This window comes from Platalea leucorodia (assembly GCF_965183815.1).
Source record: "Platalea leucorodia genome assembly, chromosome: 4".
Classification (NCBI taxonomy): domain Eukaryota; kingdom Metazoa; phylum Chordata; class Aves; order Pelecaniformes; family Threskiornithidae; genus Platalea; species Platalea leucorodia.
In genome coordinates, this window is record NC_138826.1 from 10,763,987 (window position 1) to 10,785,227 (window position 21,241).

At 43.3% G+C, this 21,241-nt stretch overlaps 1 protein-coding gene across 10 annotated transcripts in view; it reads right to left on the reverse strand.

Annotated features, from left to right (window-relative positions):
- Nucleotides 1-21,241, reverse strand: part of TCF7L2 (transcription factor 7 like 2) — a 181,385-nt gene that overhangs the window by 17,130 nt on the left and 143,014 nt on the right. For 7 of the 10 annotated variants that reach the window (XM_082309058.1, XM_082309057.1, XM_082309055.1 and 4 more), the window contains 3 exons: nucleotides 10,927-11,059; nucleotides 8,667-8,769; nucleotides 5,818-5,904 (listed from right to left, as the gene is read on the reverse strand). In XM_082309058.1, coding sequence (XP_082165184.1) covers nucleotides 5,818-5,904; nucleotides 8,667-8,769; nucleotides 10,927-11,059 — 323 coding nt within the window. The remainder of the gene's footprint in view (nucleotides 1-5,817; nucleotides 5,905-8,666; nucleotides 8,770-10,926; nucleotides 11,060-21,241) is intronic. The other 3 variants (XM_082309059.1, XM_082309056.1, XM_082309053.1) reach the window with 1 other exon arrangement.

A 21,241-nucleotide genomic window follows, 5' to 3' on the forward strand; every position in this document is an offset into this window, starting at 1 on the left:
GGAAGGCTTAAATTTGTGCAAAATAACAGTCTAGCCTTTCTAAAGAGAAAAAATGTTGTCAGCTTTATGGTTTATGGTCACATACATGGACAGGCCCCAGTCCTGCAACTGGATTCAGAGGGATGTGCAATCCTTCTGCATGAATCTAATTGCTCGGTTGGGGCCACAGCACAAACATGGCACAATCATTCAGACTTTTTAACTGAAATGAACAAACTTCTGAGAAGTAGGATTGACTTCTTATCATTATTTCTCAACAGTATCAGAAAGGTTTTGCAGTGAATAAGGAAAGCACGCTATGACTGACTGCCTTTCCCTTAGAAAACCCCCACTGAAGTCAACAGGTTTCCAGTAAGTGGGATTTAGCCTAAAATTTTGGCTCAGAAATAACTTCCCCCAAAATTCAAAAGCCAAAGTGATCTGGCAAATGACAAGGCTTTTTATCATTGCAAATCCATACCCTCATCCCAGATTTTGAACCATCTTGGTCCAAATAAAATACCCTAAGAATATGGAACAAGCAAGAGGATAAAGAATTATTTCTTCTATCATCAATATACAATGATTTTTTTCTATCAAACAGGATTTAAAATGGGTGATATACCATGGATAAGTAGACTGTGTACTAGTATCAGAAATATAATGGGATTTCTTTTTTTTCTCCCCTCGTATAAATTCCATTACTGAGCTTAATCCTTGCCCCAAAACTGCCTAGACATTCCCTACATTCACAAGATGACACAGTAGTACTTTCATGAACAAGAGGTACTGTCCACTACGAGCTCTGAGGATCTTTGTCTATCAGCTGGTAGTACTCAGGATCATTAGACAGAAGTATTTTGTCTTTCAAGGCAGTGGTGGGAAGAGCAGGGACTGACAGGGAGAATGTGAAATTGTTCAAACTGTAGAGAATTGCAGCTCCTCACAAACAAAGGCACGGAGAGAAGGAAAGGAGGGTGTGATGGCAAGGGAAGAGGAGAACCGGCAGCAAAATGGCCATTCCTACTTCTGCTAAGGATTCACAGACACAAATCTCCAAGTAGATTGTCAAAATGCCTTCCCCACGCTATGACAGAAGTAGCTGGGAGAGGAATGCACGTTTGGGGAAATGCTTTGGCGCATGGTAGGTCAGAACAGAAGACAGTGGTGAGGCTGCAATGAGACTGACGTCTTGGTCTCACTTCTGCCACAGAACTGCCTCACCATCAGCAAGACATAAACTGGGCCTTTGTATCGTTTTTTTCTGTTCTCCTCTTTATTTTTGTGTGTATGTATTTTGATTGGACATACTTAAAGTTTGTTCACACAGTGCCCGTGGCCTTCAGCCATAGTACAATGCAAACAATAAAAACTGACAGTAAGAGCTTTTTTTAAAAAAATAACTTACAAACATGGGCGAAAATAAAACCCATAGCAAAATCCTGACCTCACTGAAAGTGGTATATGCATAGTGATAAAAAGCTGACACACATCCTATTGAATGACTGTCTGTCCTCAGCAAGACCCAGCGTTCAAGAGAAGACTATGATGCTGGGGATAGCTAGGGTTCAAACTGGAACAAGAGCCAGTGACAACGGGACAATGAAGGATGAAGACGGAGACACAAAGCCTACCTTCAGAGAGTGAGCAGGCAGGAAGAGCCGCGCTTGTCTGACAAGGAGACACAGTGGGAAGGGCAGTGGGCATACACCAGCAAGGAAGAAGAGCTGAGTGCAGTGGTAGCACAAGGACAGAAGGGTATGAGAGTGGACCTGAATAAGATTAGACTCATCACTAGAGAAGGGCTCCCAAATATCACAAAAGACTGATTACAGCTGGAGTTAATGGGGACAAAAGATGGTACTTGTTAAGCTTCTGAAGAGGATCCCATGATGTGGCCATGATAACTGGGTCATAGGCTTGCTTCTCCAATGAGGATCTGGCCAAAAATTAAAACACACTGCAAAATGAACTCTGCCTACATGGTGGACTGCTGTACAGCCAGAACATTCAAAGGAAACAAATTCAACAAAAGATAGGGGGTTATTTTATTCACTTATTTTTTATGAAGAATTAAGCACCTCCAGCTAATAGAAAATTGAGGAGGGTGAAGAAAATCTGGAAAAAAAAAAAAAAAAAAAAAAAAGTAACTTCCCTCCCAATTATAGGAAAAATGTTTTCCCATTTACCATTTAGGAGAAAGAGAGTAAATACTTGCACATCGGAGAGTGACCAGATGGGGAGGAAGGGCAGTGGAAGAGAAGAAGCCTACGTATGCATGTTGTGTGAAAGCCTGGAGAATGGCGAAGCCTCCACTGACTTTGGCTGGGCTGAGATTTTACCCACTGAGCTCTAAACTTCAGAGACATGGCAGCCTTCATCAACAGGCAGCTGCAGCTCAGTAGTTATTTTTGGGGTAGCAGTTTCCCCAAGGAAGTTGTGTGTTCATTACCAATGACCATTCATTATTTCACACTGAATCTCTCTCCCTCCAAGACGCAAGGCTGCCTACTGTACTTACACACGCCTTCCTATGTTTGGGGCTATAAAAACATGCTCCAGCACTCGAACTTGCTCTCACAATCCCATGGACTTCCGCGGGCCAGGTGAGGGTTCAGCCCAAAGCCTGAGTGCCTACTTATTTCCATGTAGACATCCACTCACATGGCAATATGAGTGGGGGAAGAGTGTTAATTTTTAAGTTCCTGGCTACACTCCAACTTCAGTAATTACATTCAGCAAAAGTGAATTTCCCCTGAAATTTCAATTACAGAAGGTATTTTCCACTGCCACCACTTAACTGCTGTGCAGTGTTTGTCTGGTGTAATTCTGCTAAATTATTTCCTGATTTCCTCTCACAGCAGTTGTTTTTTCATAGTGGGTCCACTGTTTGCCCATCAGTCAGTTAACCCTGTCTCAATTTACATTAAGGGCATATTATAGAGGGGTAATGAAGGATCAAGAGATGTTATAAGCATGTTGCATGCATACAAAGTAAGTGGGACGATGCTACAAGCAGAGAAAAGAGTTGTAAATGGTTAAAACAACCTGAAGACACTACCTTAATAGTCTAAACCATTTATGAAAATCACTATTAGTCACCCATTAACCTTTTATAAACTATTCATAAGCACACTCTAACTAATGAACTGTAATTACTAAGCTTAGGGAATATTCAGGGTTGGGAAGCATTATATGCTCCAAAGGTCTATACCATAGTGCAGGCAAAGACGGGAACTACTTTTAAAGGAAGGCTCTGGAAAAACGTGGATGGAGGCATGAGGTTGGGGTCTGCCCTGGCTTTAACGTTTGGGCAGAGCCAACGCAGTGACCCCAAAGCTTGTACCAGGGCCCTGTGGGGCTGTTGCCTGGAGGGCAGCCATGAACGGCATGTCCGCAGGCAAGCGTGGGCATCCCCGGGCACGCCAGCCCCATCTCCCAACTACGCTGGCTACTCAGGGCAAGGGCTGTCCCACGGCTGAGCTCAGGTGCTCCAGCTGATACGGCAGGCATGAGAAAACATGCGTCGATCCACGTATCAGAGCACGGTCTGCCCAGAGGGTGTTCCCATGTATGGGAAACCAGGAGAGAAGTTTCTGGGCTGAAACAAAGGATAAACATCTTAAATCTATTCATCACTCTGCGTGTGCACTTGAGCATGTGTGTGCGTACGGGCTTATGTCAGAGACAAAAAGAAAGGCTGTGTGTATATATGCACACCCCTCACCTTCGCCTAAGACATCCCCCCGTATTTTTTTCTCTAGATGAGTATTCCATGAATTGCAATAAACACCCTAAAAATTCTAAGCAGCTCATTATACACCAGTGTCTCCTTTTATGGCTCCAAGCCAGAATATAATGATGAGTCTTAACTTGTTAAGGACAACTAATTTTTTGTTCCTGGCTGTCTCAGGGGCTTCTCTCTTACTCACTCTCACTTTACTTCACTGTTGACATGTTTCTGTTAACTGGATGTCATCTGCCTGCCTTGATTTTATGCACAAGCAGTGGGATGCATTTTTCTGTGCAACAATTCTGCTTTGAGTTGCATTAGATTTGTCATTATTCTCTCATTTTCCCCTTGCACTTGTAACATTTCATCTATTCCTGCCTTATTTTTTGAGCCACGGTGCACCCACATTATGGTTTATACATGATCTTGCTCCCTTTGAAGCCGGCAGATTTCAGAGCCAGCCCTCGTCAGGAGAAGTGCCTGCTACCAATTTAGCAGGCTGAGGGCCCCGAGCTCCAACAACTCAATCTAAAGGGGGTCACAGGGTGGCACAAGCGAGTGTCAGCAAGTGCTGTTTAATTGCCAATCTAGGCTTCTCCATGGTGTTTAAAGTATAATGACCCATCACTTAATTCTGAGAAGTCCTGGCCCTGCTGCTGAATGGAATGAATATCAAAGGATGTGCTAGAACAGGGCAAGGAGCCTACATTTCCTATAACTGCCATAAGTATAATAGACCTCTACTTCTGTCGTCCCATTACCACAATAATGTATTTAATTTGCTGTGTACTCTTTTTAACTAGATACCTTTCATAAAGCCTATCTTGGGAATACAGCCTCCCCCCTCCCACATCTCCCCCCTCCCTCAAATGACTAGCCTCTCTAATAATAATTAAACTAAATCAAGCTCTATTTTGCCTCACACCATGCCTGCAAGTCTTTTATAGATATTAAAAAAGATTAAATGGAGGGAGGCAACCATTGTTTAAATTTGCAGCTCTCCCCAACCCAGGATTACTTCTCCCCCATGCTGGGTCTATTAATTTTTTTTTAAGTTGATTTTCCAGTTTTCTCTCTATTTGTTGGAGCAACACAGGCAAATATTATTTTTTTGCTTTTACTCTACTTCTCTAAAGCACACAACGCACTATTTTCCTACCCATTCACTCATGAGCTCTAGTTCCAGGTTTCCATTTCTCAATGAGGTGTGTTTCCCCCCAAACCGCCCCCCCAGTCTTTTCCTCCTTAAATCCTCTATACTCCAACCTTCACATATTAAACTGCAGAGATGGAGAGGAAGGGACAGAGCAGAGAAGAGACGTGGAACCTTGCTATGTAATGCATGCTAATTTAATTATGTGCCATCATCAAAATGGATTAGCTGTTTCAGCCCATCAGGAAAGTCTAAACCTCCACCGATTTAATTAACCAGACTGAAAATCAGATGAACAGAAAATAAAACTATCATTAGGAGCAATTAGTGATTACTTAAACATAGTGCTGCCAACCAGTTTGTAAATAAAACTAGCAGCCCCTGGAAAATTAGATGGAATTAATTGGAGGTAGGGAGGGGGAGAAATATATACTTCTAAAGCTTTAGAGGGTCAGGCAGGCCCTTTTATGTTGACTATCAGTGTTTGGAGCTTTGGTAGGGGAAAACATAGCGCAATAACCTTCCTCCCAACTCTGCTTGAAGAGCAGCCCTCCTCCCTCCCGAGACTCCCCTCTCGCACACAGAGCGCTGCTCTGGGTGATAGCCACCGAGAAAGCAAAAGGTATCACGACTTCTCCTCCTTGCTTTTTCAACATCACATTCTCCCAGCTTTTTCATTTAGTTTGGCTTTTAAAGATGATTTCCCGCTCCTCCACCTCTCCCTCAAAAGTAAATTCTTAAAGCCCAATGACAGCACTAGGACACCCTCTTCTCCTCAAATGGGAAGATACCCCTCGTCCTCTCCTCCTCCACCTCACCAAAAAACTAAGGATGACTGTTTAACTGAAGTGCTTTCAGAAATACGCTTCCTAGATGAAATGCCCTCCTCTAGAGAGGGCGGCAGGAGGAGTTACATTTGCTCTTGATTCAGGACCTCAGCATTTGAACTCACCTTGACATGGAAGCATTGACAGTCAGAGCTGTTGGGTAAGGGTGGCGGAAACCCCCTGTCGTGATTGGGTACACTGGCTGACCTTGCCTGGAAAAAATGAAGGGAAAGAGAGAATGAGAGAAAGACAAAAGGGTTTTTTAAAAAAAAAAAACAACATACAACAAAAAACTTCCTCTGCACAGTAAGCTTTATTCTCATTTGATCAGAACAAAAATCTTGGGGATTGTACAGCAAGGATCAAAGGAAAGAAACACAGAACAATTTGAATGCCATAAATCTGATAGGAATGGCTAATTAAATTTTATAACCTCTGCTTATGTCAATAGAGACCCTCTCCCCAAGCTGAAACTAGGTGTTTTGTTGTAATAATTAAAGGCGAAGTCTCGCTTGCTTTAATGGAGCCATCACACTAATTGAGGGCTACACATCCAAAGGAAAACAATAATGAATGTAAATTTATACCAAAATAAAGTACAGTGAATCAAAGGACTTCAGTTGCGCTTTGGGCCTCTTTCGGTATTTAGATCTCGGTGAGAAAACATTAAATTAACAGAGCTTAATTTGTAGCCTTTTGTCAGATTAACAAGTGTTGACAAGAGTTACCGGGGGAGAGTCCCCAAGAAGTATTGTGGGTAACCAATAGACAATCACACCTCATTACAATAATTAAAAAATACAGCAACATGCAAAACAGCATCCTCATGAAAGACACACAACTTTTTCTGATTGAGGTTTGTCTGTGCTGGCTAGTTCTTTTCATCTGTCCTTCAAATATATCATCTGACTGGGCAGGATGCTTTCTGGGGGGGTACTATGCTAGAGACATGCAGCCCAGCTGAGGACAGATGGACTGGGAAGCTGATGGTGAAGGATGAGTGGCAGCGAGAGGGGAAATAAAAACCTTGGGCTACTTCTGCAAAGTTGGCCATTCTGGTCTCCTAGAGCAAAAGCAAATGTGATGGTACCACCCCTCAACAAAAACCACTCGAAGAAGCTGTAAGAGCTGCGGGTAGATAAGTACACCATGGGTGTTGACTTGTTATAAACCAGCAGTGATGACAGAGTCTTCCTGTGACAGAGGTGGCCATCAGCACCTGCCTGATGAAACTGGCACCACGTGGCAACATTTGTGTGGTTTGGCAGCCATGACATGGAGGCAAACCTGTGTCTGCACACAAAGATGTACGGCCGTGAGACACAGCTGAGCAATGACGTACAGGTCAATGACAGTGAGGAATTTCTTCCCTGCGCTCTCATGTCTTTAATGTTACTGACTTTTGGCATTAGCTGAGTATGTTTGTTTTAAATGCTGAGGATGTTACTGTGCAAACTTGAGCTAAGCAGTTGCAGAAGAGCATGAGATGGCTGTAATGCAGCTAGGCCCTGCAAGCAAGCAAGAAGAGAAGGAGCTGACAGGCATTCTACTAGCGTTCAGGGTGTCCTATGTAAAAAGTAAATCATAACAAATGAGGAGGAATTTAAGATTTCAGGGAGCAATGCTCTGGGTTTTTCTTCTGCTCATGCTGTGCTCTTCTGGAGAAACAGCCTTCTGCAGAGAGCTGATGGACATGCTTTACCCTCAGGGTGGGAGAACCTCTACCCAAACAAGTTGCACGACCACTCTGCGAGGAAGGGCAGCCTGCAAAGTGGACAGAAGCAGGTTGCTGTGGCTGAGGTCCGAGCTCCAGCTCTCCTGCATCCACGCTTCTGTGCTTGAGAAAGGCCCCCAAAGCCTTTGACGCCAATCCCTCTCCCTGCCCAAGACCTGGGTATGTGGGGACACCCCCTGCTCTGCCCTGCTCTCCTACAGGGTGAACTCCACTTTCTTACGGAGGGCTAACTTGTGAAGAGGTATTTTAGCACAGCTGGCCAAACAACCTCAAGCAGGAACAAACTATTTGTAGCTTTGGGCAATTCATTTCTAAAGAAATATGATCTCCCCCAAACTGATGAAGCCTGTTATTTGAGAAAAATAGAGGAATAGTCTTGATTTATAATGCAGAGAACCGTTGTATCCAGCAATACAAATGTATTTTATAAAAGTATTTAAATCAAATATACTGTACAAAAGCCTAGGCAGTGCTTAAGTGTATTATAAACCCATTGCAGAGACGGCAACATAAGGAAAAAAAAGAAAATAAGGACTCAGTTACTGGAGGGAACCTCATACCCAACAAGGCTCTGCAAGTGGGATATGAGGAGCTGAAAAGAAAACAAAACCCCAAACTAACTTTCCACGGCTTTTTTCTCAGCCAGTTTTAAAGTAAACTAATTCCTCTTTCTTGTTTGCAAGAAAATTCCATTCCTCAGATGCCAACTGCCCAGCCACGTCTTGACCAGGAATGCTGCTCACTGGCCGATGTAAAGCTCTACTGTTTCACAAAAAAAACGAAAGGGGTTTCAATAGGGAAGGCCAATGAAATTTAAAATTGCACATTTATAGTGAGGATAGCCCTGGTAAAAAAGAGTCCATGAGAACCACCCTGAGCCCCCAGAAAACCAAATCTGAGAAAAACCCACGTGGTGCAGTACAAGGGCATTAACAAAAAAAGGACGTTTCTGCAGAAGGGTTTAAAAATTCATGCTTCTTGAGCCATCAGCTGGTTGAGATGACATGCAAAGCTGTGTCCAACTGCTCATGTTTGTTTAAGACCACATGACCTGGCAAAAGTTTTAATTAAATCTTCATGAGGTGGGTAAATTCATAGTCACTCAATGAAGTGGCAGTTGGCAAACAGACTTATCTCAAGGCACACACACATGTGCACGCACACACACATACACGATTTTTAACATAAATTTTACACATCAAAAAAGAAAAAGGAAATTAAAAAAATGGAACTCCTTACTGTGGTACTAACCATCCTAGCGGATGGGGGATTTGTCCTACAGTGCCTGGTGATAACGGATAATAAGGAGATATATCTGGAGGATGTGGAGGCCTTGGAATTCCTATGGAAGAGGAACATAAAGCAGCATTAGTATTGAGACATGGAAATAAATAAAATACAAGGAAAAAGCACATATGTTTCTAAATTGCTATCTATTCATTTTTATTACAATACTCATGCCTTCACTTTGGGTTTCCAAAGGCTGTTTCACAGCCTTATTTTTAAAAGTGAGCCTCTTGGCATCTTGTTAAATGAGATTCAGCCGGAAAAACTGATGCGATTCACTCCCTCAGTCACCTCCCCGATCAGAGATAATTATTGTGTTATTTAGGATGAGAATTTAGGAGTCTCAGCTATAGATTTGGTGTGACGCTGTGCTAGGTGCTGTCTTAAATGCTCAACAGAAAGATGGTCCCCGTATCAACTTCATGGTTATTTTAGACTCAAAGTCACCAAAAGAGCACAGGCCCTACCTATGCATTGACAGGGTACTCAATAGCATGGCGTTATTCCAAAGTAACCTCCAAAACGAGTTACAAAGTTGTTATAATTGCAAACAACGTTTGCTGTTGAGCAAACCCAGGAAACCTTTCCCGAAAGCTAGGAGTGGAGGTAAGAGACCCTGGAAATGCTTGGTAAAACCAGGGGCAGATGCTGAAGGTTTGCAGGGAAGGACAGAGAGCCCATCCGTCCTCTCTGAAACTGGTACAGTTCCTACTCGGAGAGCAGAAACCAGCTCCAGACACAAGCCTTAAATCTTAATGCTCCTTCCCTTAAGAGCAAGTTTGAATTACTCAGAGGAGTAAGGGTTACAAGACTGGGTCTTTCAATTAACAAGCCAGAGCACAATTACACAGCAGAAGCAAAATTAAAACAGAGAGCATTAAAAGGAAGGGGTACTGTATTCATGGCTAAAAAACTATTTTTTTAAGTCACTCGGGAAGCTTTTAATCTCTAAATTAAATCTCCTTGTGTGACATTTTCATGCAGACATTGCTTTTTCTCCATTACAAAACCCAAACAGATTAACCGGGCTTTAACCATCCGGCGAGCTATTTGCACACTTGAAAGAATGTTCACAGAAGAAAAGTAAACAGTCTACAGACGTTAATCATATGTTTTACGATAATCATTTAAAAGCTATTCCCTGTACTACCATTATTTAAATGAGAGGTTGACTATGCCATTCACTTGCAATACCCAGGGATGGCGAGATGGATTCCTTTTTAAGCCATGTGAAGTTAGCATTAAGCACAATTAAAAGGGGGCCCCAGCTGAAGCACAGGGAGTGAAAACCAGCTAATGCACAGCCTCATTCAAGGGCTGGAGTTTAGATAAATTATCTGCATACGTTAGGGCCGACACAGAGTGATTCCTTTGACATGAATTCAGTTTCTGATGTACCTTCCAATTAACTAGCTGGGATTTGGATTAACAAAAACAAAACCACTGTCACTAGGATCTCAATGCAGCCTGAAGAAAGAAGATTGACACTGTTTGACTTCTCTGGGCCCTCAGGTTAAACAGGGACTCTTAAAAAGTTAGAATAACATGTAAATTCTACTCCGTAACACCAATAAATCTAGCCAGGGTTTCACGCGGTGCTCTATATTCAAGAAGACTGCCCTTCAGGCTGAACTGAGAGTTGGGTAGACTTACATTGGGGAAAAGAGTTGCAAGTGTAGAGCTGAAGCTAAGTAGTTAGACTGGATGAAAATTCAACATTATAGGAGAAAAATGGCTGAACTCCTGACACAGAAACAATGGGATTTGGGGAATTAAAAGAGATTCATTTTGAAACTGGTCATGACCCACCACCTTTAAAATTCCAGCTGCAATTTTTTAAGTGCAGATCACAGAATGTACATGTTTAACTCTCTGGGTCGTGCATGCAAACCAAGCACGTGGTAGATCGAACTACTAGGTGGGGTATCATGCTCGCAAAGAAACACACCTGCAAACGACCCCACACATGCAACTCTGGTGTCACCCTGCAGAAGCTTTATGAAAATTCACCCAGTGGGTCTCCTTCTGAAGCCTAATTGGCTTAAAAAAGAAACTATTTTGTCTGGGTTCTTGAATGCATTTGACATTTTACATGCCCCCTTTGGTGCTCCAGCATGGGAAATCCTTCCTCCCGCACTCCTTCCCCCTAATACGCAAAATGGAAAGATCCACCCACCCACTCTCAAAAAAACCCAAACTATTTCCCACCTACCTGTTTTGGGATCTACGTCGGCTGGTAAGTGTGGAGGAGGGTTTCCCGGTGTGAAGTGCTCATTGCTGTACGTGATAAGCGGCGTAAGAGGGTGTACATGGTGTGGGTGCTGCACAACTGGCACTTTGTTAGACTGTCAAGAGAAAAAGGTCGATGGCGTTAGAGGAGTGCCAGGTACCCCCCGCTGCAGCACAAGGCACGACATACACAAATCTCAGTACCGAGGATTTCAACACGGTCCTCAGACTTTTCCAGATCCCTTCTCGGCATCACCCTTGCAGTTTTCCCACCCTCTTCTTAAAACCTCCTCACACACTTTCCCTGCTCTTGAGTTTCTTTAATCTTTTTGACCTGTCGTGCTCCTGTACAGAGCAACAGCAATTCTTTAAAATTTTTCCTTTTTATTTTATAATCTTGTGCTTCACCTCCAAGATGCAGGCAGACTCCTCAGTGAGGGGCTGCCAGAGTCCCCCATTTAATTAGCATGAGACCCAAATGCTCAGTGACCTGTAGGTCTTTTTCTTTCCCCTTCCTGTCCTCACTTTCAGTTCTGCATTTTACTGCTCATTGCAAATATTACAGATAAAAAGTCTTTGTAGTGCTAGAGGATTCCCTTCATCAGCAAGCATTAAGCTGACAAGCGATCACCTGCATATTTTATATATATATATATATATATTTTTTAGAAGAGCTGATTAATTATCAATTCATCAGAGAGAGATAATAAATGGAAAACTGGATACTGATCAATTAGGCAACTAAAATATTCAGCTATATAAATAATGGCAAAAACACAGATAAAGCCATTGAAATTAACACTCTTGTGGGGGGAATAATCACGCAGATATCGTGAGATTTTCCCTGTCACATTCCTAGCTCTGGGGGGGGAAAAAAAAAAAATCTTTTTCTTAACACCAATAAAAAAAAAGGAGCAGTGAATGAATGAAAGGAAAAGGCAGGCTGAACTGTAACTTACCCCTACAAGATCACAAAGAAAAAATTAAGCTGAAACAAGCGAACTGCTGGACCATTTACTGCGAGTAATCCAATTGCAAAAAACCCTATTCCCCATAGAGGATTTTCACTAAAATCCTACAACAGGGACATTTAACCAGATTAGGTACCAGCAAAGATAAAGAGGCTGGTATTAGATGATGAATGGATTAGAGTCAGGTTTCATTTTAGAATGTGTCTTCATTTCCTTTTATTACTTTAAGTAAGGAACAATTTGCATTAACATCAAGTAAAAGGAATCACATTAAAATAAAGTAGTGATACCGAGGCGGCCCCCGATAGCGCCGCTGCCGTTCAGGGTCTGCCAGCACTCTCCTGCTCGCCCTCCTGCCTGAGGATGGCTCCGACCCCACCGCTCGCTCCCCAGCACCCCCAAATCACAGGCGCCCTCGCCGCGCCACTTTAGACAAGTTATTATCTCGGTTCGAACACTATGAGCTTCCCTTAAAAGCATTTAAAAAATAATTCCGTATTCTTTGGGAATGAATTTCTAGACTGGGGGGAAGGAAGAGGGAAGACAGACTGAGAGCTAGGAGGAAAAGGAACATCAGTCTTTCCCCGAACAAACAAGAAGTCCCTCCATCATCCTTTGGCCAAGACACAGCAGAGCTTCACCTTTGGCTCTTCCAGCCTCCCCCCCCCCAGGAGGCTCCCCCAGCCCCTGCCACATGTAGGTATTTAACTCACCCCTTTGGTAATGTGCAAAAAAAAAGTGTGCATCCAAGACAAGTAAGCCAAACTTCCCACAACTTCTACCATCTTTATTTCTTTTTGCAGCCCTTACACGGAACCATTTCCCTCTAATAACACACACGTGGCACAGGAGAGTCCCATGCCAAGCGGCCACTGCACAGCACGGAGCGTGGCCGTGACAGCCAACGCTATGAATTACAGCACGTTGTGTTGGCTGGGCTGTAGGTCAGGTCTTCTGCCAGCTGTACAACGAAGGACAACTTTTGGCCACACAGATCCATAATGGTTTCACATCAGAGGAGCTATGGGGATTTAGCCCCTTAATTCAAAAAGCCAAAGGAGATGTGCTAACCCAAAATCTTTTCTCTTCCAAGTGAACCAACCTAAGCAGTCCAAAAGTAACTGAAAGGTTTGGCAAGGGCTTCACGTAACAAATCACATTACACACCATGCAAACTAGCAGGCATCTGCTCAACAACACATGACATTATATGCCAAATGACCACTTGATCTGGTTCACAAAAAACAATCATTCCCAGTAAGAGAGATTTTTGCTGGCCGAGAACTGTGTGAACACTTGCTGTTAGGTGACCCATAGTGTGGCTGGTAGCTGCTGTAGCTCTGTGCTCTCCCAACTCTATCTTCATATCATTGCAAAAAACCCTCACCCAGATCCTGCCAGACATTGAGGGCTCTCTTCCATGGAGAGCTTATTTTCATAGAAACTGGAACTGGTTAGTTAAAAAAATAAGTGACAGAATAACATTAGAGGGTCAGACTTAAGCCGACAAACAAGAAACAACACGTGAGAGTAAAGCTGGACTTACATGCCTGTCTCACCGAAGCCAGATATACCATAGGGGGTCACATGTAAACTGTGGGAAACTACCACCCACTGCTTTGATATACCAAGACCCCCTGCCATATCTCCACAAAATGGCACGAGTGCTAAATCATTACATATTTTACTTAACACTTTTCAGACAAAAATAAAAAGCAAAAGGAAAAAAAAATTAAAAATCAACCACCAAGAGTCTGAACCTTAGTCTGCAAACTTTTCCCCAGGTCATCTTTACATGGGTGACTGCCTTGCAGTCAAACAGACAATTCATATAAAGGTACTGGATGTAAGGACAGGATACTTTTTTGCCACTCTGATGATGCTGGGGCAGAGGTGTGGGGAGAATGTACTGGGGGGAAAGGGGAAACTGTCATCTACGTGCTCAGAAATACGCTCTCCAGGATAGAGGAGTGTGATCCACTGCCCCTGCAAACCAGTCTGCATCTGTATCACTGCCCCAGGCGAGGTTTGTATTCTGCTTTCCTCTGCTTATCACACACTGGGAAAAGGGACCGTAACTCCGCTCAGAATAGCACGCACAATTCACAACCAAGCTAATCATGCATAATATGCTAAATAAGCTGCTCTTTAAAAGCAGCATTCCTGAAGTTAACTACGCTTCCTTGGAAAAAGAAAGGACTAGCTGGGAAAGAGCAGGATTAATCCCGCACATGCATCTTCCTTTGAAGTGAATGGGAGCTCTGCCTGAGTAACAAGTGTGGTCCTAACCCCATCCACTGGCAATGAAAGGTAAACCACAGAAGCCATCAATAGGAGACACCTATTAGATGACCTTAGCCATCCCCTGCAAAAGGCCCTTCTCCAATATACATTTGCGAGTACTTTATCAAGGGTAGTTTTAAGCTACAAGCCATTGTGAGATGCAGGAATTTCTCTGGCAACTTGAAGAACTCCATTTATGGCTCTGTCAGACACGGAAAGGGGAGCCGCGCTGGTACGCGCAGATTAGCATCAGGGCACGCGGTAATAGGACGGGAACAAGTGGAGATTTCTGGAGAGAAATCCCAGCATCTACAAAGTACCAAGTCATCTGCTGATAAATCACTTCTCTCCACTGAAAGCTGGGGTCTCATATGCTGGGTTAGAGGGCACGGTAAAGAATTGCAAAAAAACAACAGAAGTTTGCTTTTCTTGATAACCCCTGCCTGGAGCAAACCAAAGGAAATTGTCCCCATAGGGACTCAACTACTAAATCTCTCTATATGAATTTGAAATGCTTCTGGGAGTGCTTAAACACAGACAACTTTAAACAATAATGGAGCTCTGGAATGAAAAAAAAAAAAAAAAAAAGAACAAAACACAACAAATTTTGGACTGATATATGTTTGAGACTGATACTGAGGTCCATTTAGCCTAAGTTCCGATAGGTGCCTTTGGGGAACAAATAAAATATCTGAACTTCAGATTTAAACTGCAGGGGATTGTGTGTATAAATTGCTGTGTATTAGTCTTTGTTGCATGGTAAGGACATTTCATTAACAGGATGAAAGATACTTTTATGCGAATACAGCCCAATTTAATACACCCCACTGATGAATACTCCCCATTTATTGAAGAAGTTAATACATGCTGTATAAATCAATAGTTCCTAAGTCTCTGAAAGCAACGTAAGACTTGCGTGAGATGAAACATTGTATTGTTGAGCACACAAAGAGAAACGAACCTTTAAATAGGAACAGTTTGTTACTGCAATTTCTGTTTGCAAATTCATAGCTTGTTTGGCTTTGGTAATAAAAACATGGTATCAACTCTAAGTCAGAGGAAAACATGCCAGAGAGGCCAGAGGATTTGTCCTCGCCGGGATAACATGGTTTTAGTAAAAGCAAGTCTGCAAAAAAAGCCACCCAGGCTGAAAACAAGCCATCGTGCCATTGCAGCATCGCAGCGGCCAAAGCCTTCGGCCCCGGACGAACGGCTGGCATGAGACTCCGCTCCGATGCGTCCCGGCTGAGCAGCCAAGGGCAGGGCAGGGGGATGCTCCTGCCCCAGCACCGCCTGAAGCTCCCACAGCCACCGGCACAGCTCCCGCGGCCACAGCCAGGGAGGGACCCCCTTCCCGGACCTGGGGTGACCTTTTAAGCGTACTTAGAGCCTCAAGTCCTGCTCTCAAGGCAGGGACCCCTCAACCACCCACAACCGGGAACGGGGCAAGGGAGAGACTGATCAGGCACTCGCACCCTGGACCCCCAGAGCCCCCTCCCTTCCTCCACTACGATTAACAGAGGAGGAATGAGAGCTCACCATTCACCGTAAAACCTATTAATCAACAGATGCCGAAAACAAATGGAGCTAGAGCTCCGCCTGTCTTTTTTGCCATGTCCTCCTCTTCCTCGTTTCCCCACTGCTTTCCCTTTCTGCCGAAGAAAGATGGGCCCTGAAAGTGCCTTTATGAGCCTAATACAATAAAATAAAAGCAGCACAGAAGAGGGTTTGTCAGCCTTCTCCCCTCCTCCAGGGTGGATGCAGGAGGTCGACAGTGGTCTTGAATTAGCGGGCCCTCCTGGAGCTGCTCCCTGGGCTAAGCAAAGGGTACCATTCAAAACCAGTCCACATTAAAAAATAGGTTTGTAACTTGTCTCCCTGTATTTTCCAGATGGTGCTGTTGCAGTTATGCTGACTATGCCCAGTGAAATGCTAACAGATGTTCCTGAGCTGCTCTGCAGCTCCAAAGATGCTCGCAAGAGGAGTTTCTTTTTTTCCAAAGGTTGAGCTCTCCTTGGTTCTGCCTCGGAATGACACCCCCCCCCGCCCCGCTGCCCTGCCAAAATCGGGAAAGTAAGTTGGAAGAAAAGGCAAATCCCAAAATATTGCTGCAAATATTGTAATATTCTTCTGTTTCCAGCCAGGGTCACCAACACCCAAAGCAGAGCACCCATCAGTAAGCACCACTCCGGCCCCAGGGATCACCCACATCAGCAGCCGCTCCGGGTGGTACTCCAGACTTGAGCAAGGAAACCGCAAACCATTCAGGTTAACTGGAAAGCTAAAGCCAACCAACCCCACCAGCTATATGTAACTTGGTTCTCATCCCCTTCCCAAGCACAAACATTCAATGCCAGTGATGAAGCATTTCCTGAAAAAAATCAAAGATTTAATTTTACCCGGGTTCGTTTAGCTAGTGGAGTCACAGTTTATTTTTTTTAAGGATACTTTCACACCTGACTAAGCATTTTCTCCTGAAAACTACTTCCCCTTGCTCCATTATGGCTGATACAGTGGCCTGAGCCCTTTCACAGTTTAATGTAGCTGATTTCTGCCTGAGGTCCTGCCCTAAGCTAACTGCCCATTGTAGCAGCAGACAAGGCCTCCATTGATAATCACAACTCGCCCTGCTAAAAAAAGGCTCATTTTCTTCTTTCACACAAACGATGACAGGAGCACTGACAACCATGTGCTGGGACAATACCACCCCTAGTCAGAGCTTGACAAAAAAAAAAAACCAACCCCCCACTGCCCTCCCCTTAATAAAAAAAAAAAAAGGCAGGGGATACGACAGTTTTTCATCCCTCTGCTTCTTCCCCCTCCCTCCCTGACCACTTCCCAGGCCAGCGAGCGCCTACCTGCTCCTGCAAGAACTGCCGGCTTTCCAAAAAAAAAAAAAAAACCCCACCCCAAAAACGTGCTCTATTAGCAATCTCTCACACAAAACAACAAAATCGGTTTCCTGGCTTTAGGTGTCCAGCAATTCATTCAAGAAAAGAATCGTTTTCTCCCCCCCCCCCCCCCCATTAACTATGATGAAGTGCCCCTGCGTACTGGAGCGCTAAGCCACCGAGCTTGACATTTTCAGCATCCTTCCTGCAAGGGGTGAAAGTACTGAGGGGAGGGAGGGGGTGGGGGAGCGAGGGTTTCAGATGTTCAGGAAATTTCCACTTAATTTCGCCAAAAGGCAATTATGTGAAATGATCTGGTGACAATTAGCGTACGCCAAATCCACTAGCGTAAAAGGGAAAGAACTGGGGTTTAGCTATTTGATCACCGCCTGTTAGTTCTCATGCAGGAGAATTAAAAACACTAGTAGAAATGCGTTGGTAGTAAGTGTGTTCACACTTTGCTTTCAAAGCTGTTGTGGACAGTAATCTTGCTATGGTATTTGGGGTGGTTTTGGGGGTTTTTTTTAAGTAAAAAGAAAAAAAGATACTTGGGGTTTTAAATACAAGTTAAGTGCTGCATCCTTGGACCATGTGGTGTTACTCTAATGTCAGGTCAGACCCAGACAAGCATCTGCTTAGACACAGCTGTACGTTTTGAGATCCTTCAGCATCACTTGGAATTACATTGATGCCCGGTAGATTTTACCTCACTCATTCTCTTAATGCTTTATTGATAAAGAGAAAGCACTCTGCTACATCTGCTCTGCCTGGTCTTGGCATACAAATTTGGACACCAGAGTTACCCCAGCCTATAGCCCGGAAACTGTGGCCTGGATGCATCCAGCCAAGCCTTACACTGTATCTCAAAATTAGAAATTGTTTGATCAACAGGTGGATTTCCCTGTACGAGGAGGACAGGGTAGTGCTTAGACTCTTCAAGTTTCAGGCATCGAGGTGCCCAGATCTATTTCTTCCATTACAAAAGGAGAGGCACAGCTTCTTCCCCAACCTGACAAATGCTCGGTGCTTTCTTCGCATACTTTAGTTAATTACTAGACAGATATTATCTCTTTAGAGCAGGCAAGCCTTCGTTCATGTCTAACAAGGCAAAAAGCAGAAAGACTTGGCATACATTAGACTAAAACCGAAACCCACTGTTCTCTTAAGCAGTACCAGTACAAGGTGTGCTGGATACACCACCCCTAAGCAGAGAGACCAGTGAAACCTGAGCAGGTCCTCAGGAAACGGTCCTGAACATCACGGGGGTGGAGAGGGGAGAGGGACAGACCAATAATGCAAGCACAAAAATTCAGAAAAGGTGGCAACAAGGGAGAAGTACATATAAGCAAAAGGATGCTTACAATTGCCCTGATAGACCTTATTTGTTGTGTGCTTTGAATGAATACCTAGTAATGCAGTTTTACTTACTGCCTAGCATTCTCTAAAATGCCACATCATAAACAGCTTTAATTCTTGCATATACATAGCTTATTTCAGCACTAGACAGACACATACTGTAGGAGAAATAGCTCCACTGATTTTGTTAGGGTATCTGTGACTTCTGCCTACAGTAAGAACTTGAATGTGAGGCTGTTAAAAAACTGCAAGAAATGAAAAAAAAAAATAGCATGCATGTCTATACCCACTTGGATTTGGCAATTTCAGTAATGACAGCATTATTAAAAAACTAACATGCACATACATGCCTTAATATATGATGCCAAGTTTTCAGTACAGCTTTTTAAAATGCAGTATTCACAAATTATAGCGGACTGTGCTCAATACCGATACACAACATATCTAGCAAATGTGTATTAAATAGCTTAACAAATAACAAAGCTCTAAAGAACATTTTCATTTTTTAACATGCTAAAAACAATACACGCCGCCACAAAACAATTAAACAATGAGATTAAGTAAGTCCAGATCAATTATTTCTTGAATAAATTCAACAAAGTTTCTCTAAAAATGGGATGTTAAATGCACATCAGAACTGAAACACCTTGCAAATATTTTGGAAGAAAAGAAGCAGGCACATTTACACAGTGCTGTCAGGCCTTTCGCCCCAAGTCCCAATAAAAAGAATTCCTCTAAAGGTACAAGGCTTACAAGATCTCATCACCAGCCATGTAAAACCTGCACGTGCAACAACATGCAGTGAAAGAAGAAACATCTAAGTAACTGTCTTTTTAGATTAATTCATTTTAGATGAATTCTACAGAATTTTATCCCTTGTTTTATACAAGAAAAGGCAAATAAATCAACTAAGCTACTCAGGCAAAGGTATCACAGACTACTGAAGTGACAGAAATCCTCCTCCTGGATCAAGTGACTCTAAGCAAGCTTGGCAGAGTTAGAAAAGAAAACAGCAGAAAACTCAAGATTCCCACAAAACCTCCAGTGAAAATGCGATGCTTTCTGAAATTCTTGAATACAGTTCTATTTTCTGTGTATAATTATGGGCAATGTACAGAATTGGCTGAGGGGTAGGTTTACTTTCTGTAATATATATTAATAGGAGAAAAAAAGTCTCATAAGACTTCTGATAACGAACACAGAACCACTGTGTCAAAACACATTATCTCACATTTATCAACATTCAGTATTATTTTTCATATTCCTTTATCACTGGGTGAAATCATTTTTATGTAGTGCCCCTAAAACGTTCATCTTTCACATTACAGCTGAGCTTTCTGAAGAATTCAGAAAATTTAACTGAGTGTCAACCAAACACAGGATCAAAAGCACCCAATTAAAAACTACTACATACTATTTTTAATAATTAAAAAAAGGAAGAAAAAAATCTCGTTTTGTGTACGACAAGAGTTAAGCCATTCCATCTCCAAACCCCATTAACTGTATGTGCCCTGCTACAAACCAACTTTTTCTCCTTTAAAAAAAACCAAACCAAAACAAACATTTTTACCTTCATGGTTTCAGAGTTAGGGAAATATCGTACTGAACTGAAGAAAGCTTTGAAGTGGCCCCCTCCACCCCAAAGGAGAAAAAGAAAAGCAAAGCTAGTGATGTCATGGTCACTGTGTGAGTGTACGACTGCGGATGTCACGCACAGCTAATACACGCGCAGACACTTCTCCCTCGCTGGTAACCATTGTTCAGCATCCAGAAATCAGCCCCTGAAACCCGCTGTACGCCAGGCTCTGAAACACCCCCCCCAACACCCCCCGATCCCACCCTGGATGCACGAGAAAAAATTTCTCTCCCCCACCCCCCCACCCCTTTCCGTAAACCAAACCCCAAAATCGGGCGGAGGGAAGGGCAAAGAGGAGGAGTGCAACAACTCTGCCCCGCTGCACCATTGTGTCTCGACAAAACGGCGCTTTGCCGCTCGCTCCTCGCCACTGCTGTAAAATTAAAGTGTCATCGAAAAGTCGCGCTTCCCCCTACTAAAAAAGACTATTACCATAAAATAAATAAATAAAATCAACGTCGCTAACAAAGGTCACAGCTGGAGATGCTTGCTTGATTTCTCCCCCCCCTCCCCCTTTTTTTTTTGATTCCACACAGGAGGAAAGAAAAGGAGAGGGAGTAGAGGGGGAGAGGGAGAGAAGTCACATCAGAAGTTCAATGGTCAAGACGGAAAGCGCGCACACAGAAAGTGCTACTCACCCAGCAATTCAAATTGAGATGCCAGCAGCCGAACTGCTGGAAGAGAGAGAACCCAGAGGCAAGCGCTCCTCCTTTACCACTCAAATCTTCCATTCCCACTAAAATTGCATCCCTCGGGTACATAACAGCTTTGTCTTTCCTTCTCTTAACCTCAAAAACTTTTTTCTTTACTGTCGAGATGCCAATTGTGCTGGCTTTGTATTATTTTCCTTGCAGCTTTTCTCTCTCTCTTTTTCTTTCCCCGCTCCCCCCCTTCACTTAAAGTACTGGAAAAGCTGTCTTAAAAGATCAAGATGTCTCCAGTTTTTTGGCCTGGTGTTTTCTGAATGCTCAAAATCCACTGTCATGTTGGCTGTGAGAAGTGTCTTATTTCTAAATTGTCGGCTGCGTTTATCAAAATTTAGAGAAGCCTCCTCTCTTTTCCGATATAGCACTTTACCTTCATCCTTCCAGGCAGTGGGGAAGAGACTTTTCCCCCCCTACACAGGTATGTCTGCTCAGAAGAGCTAAAAAGCAGTTACCT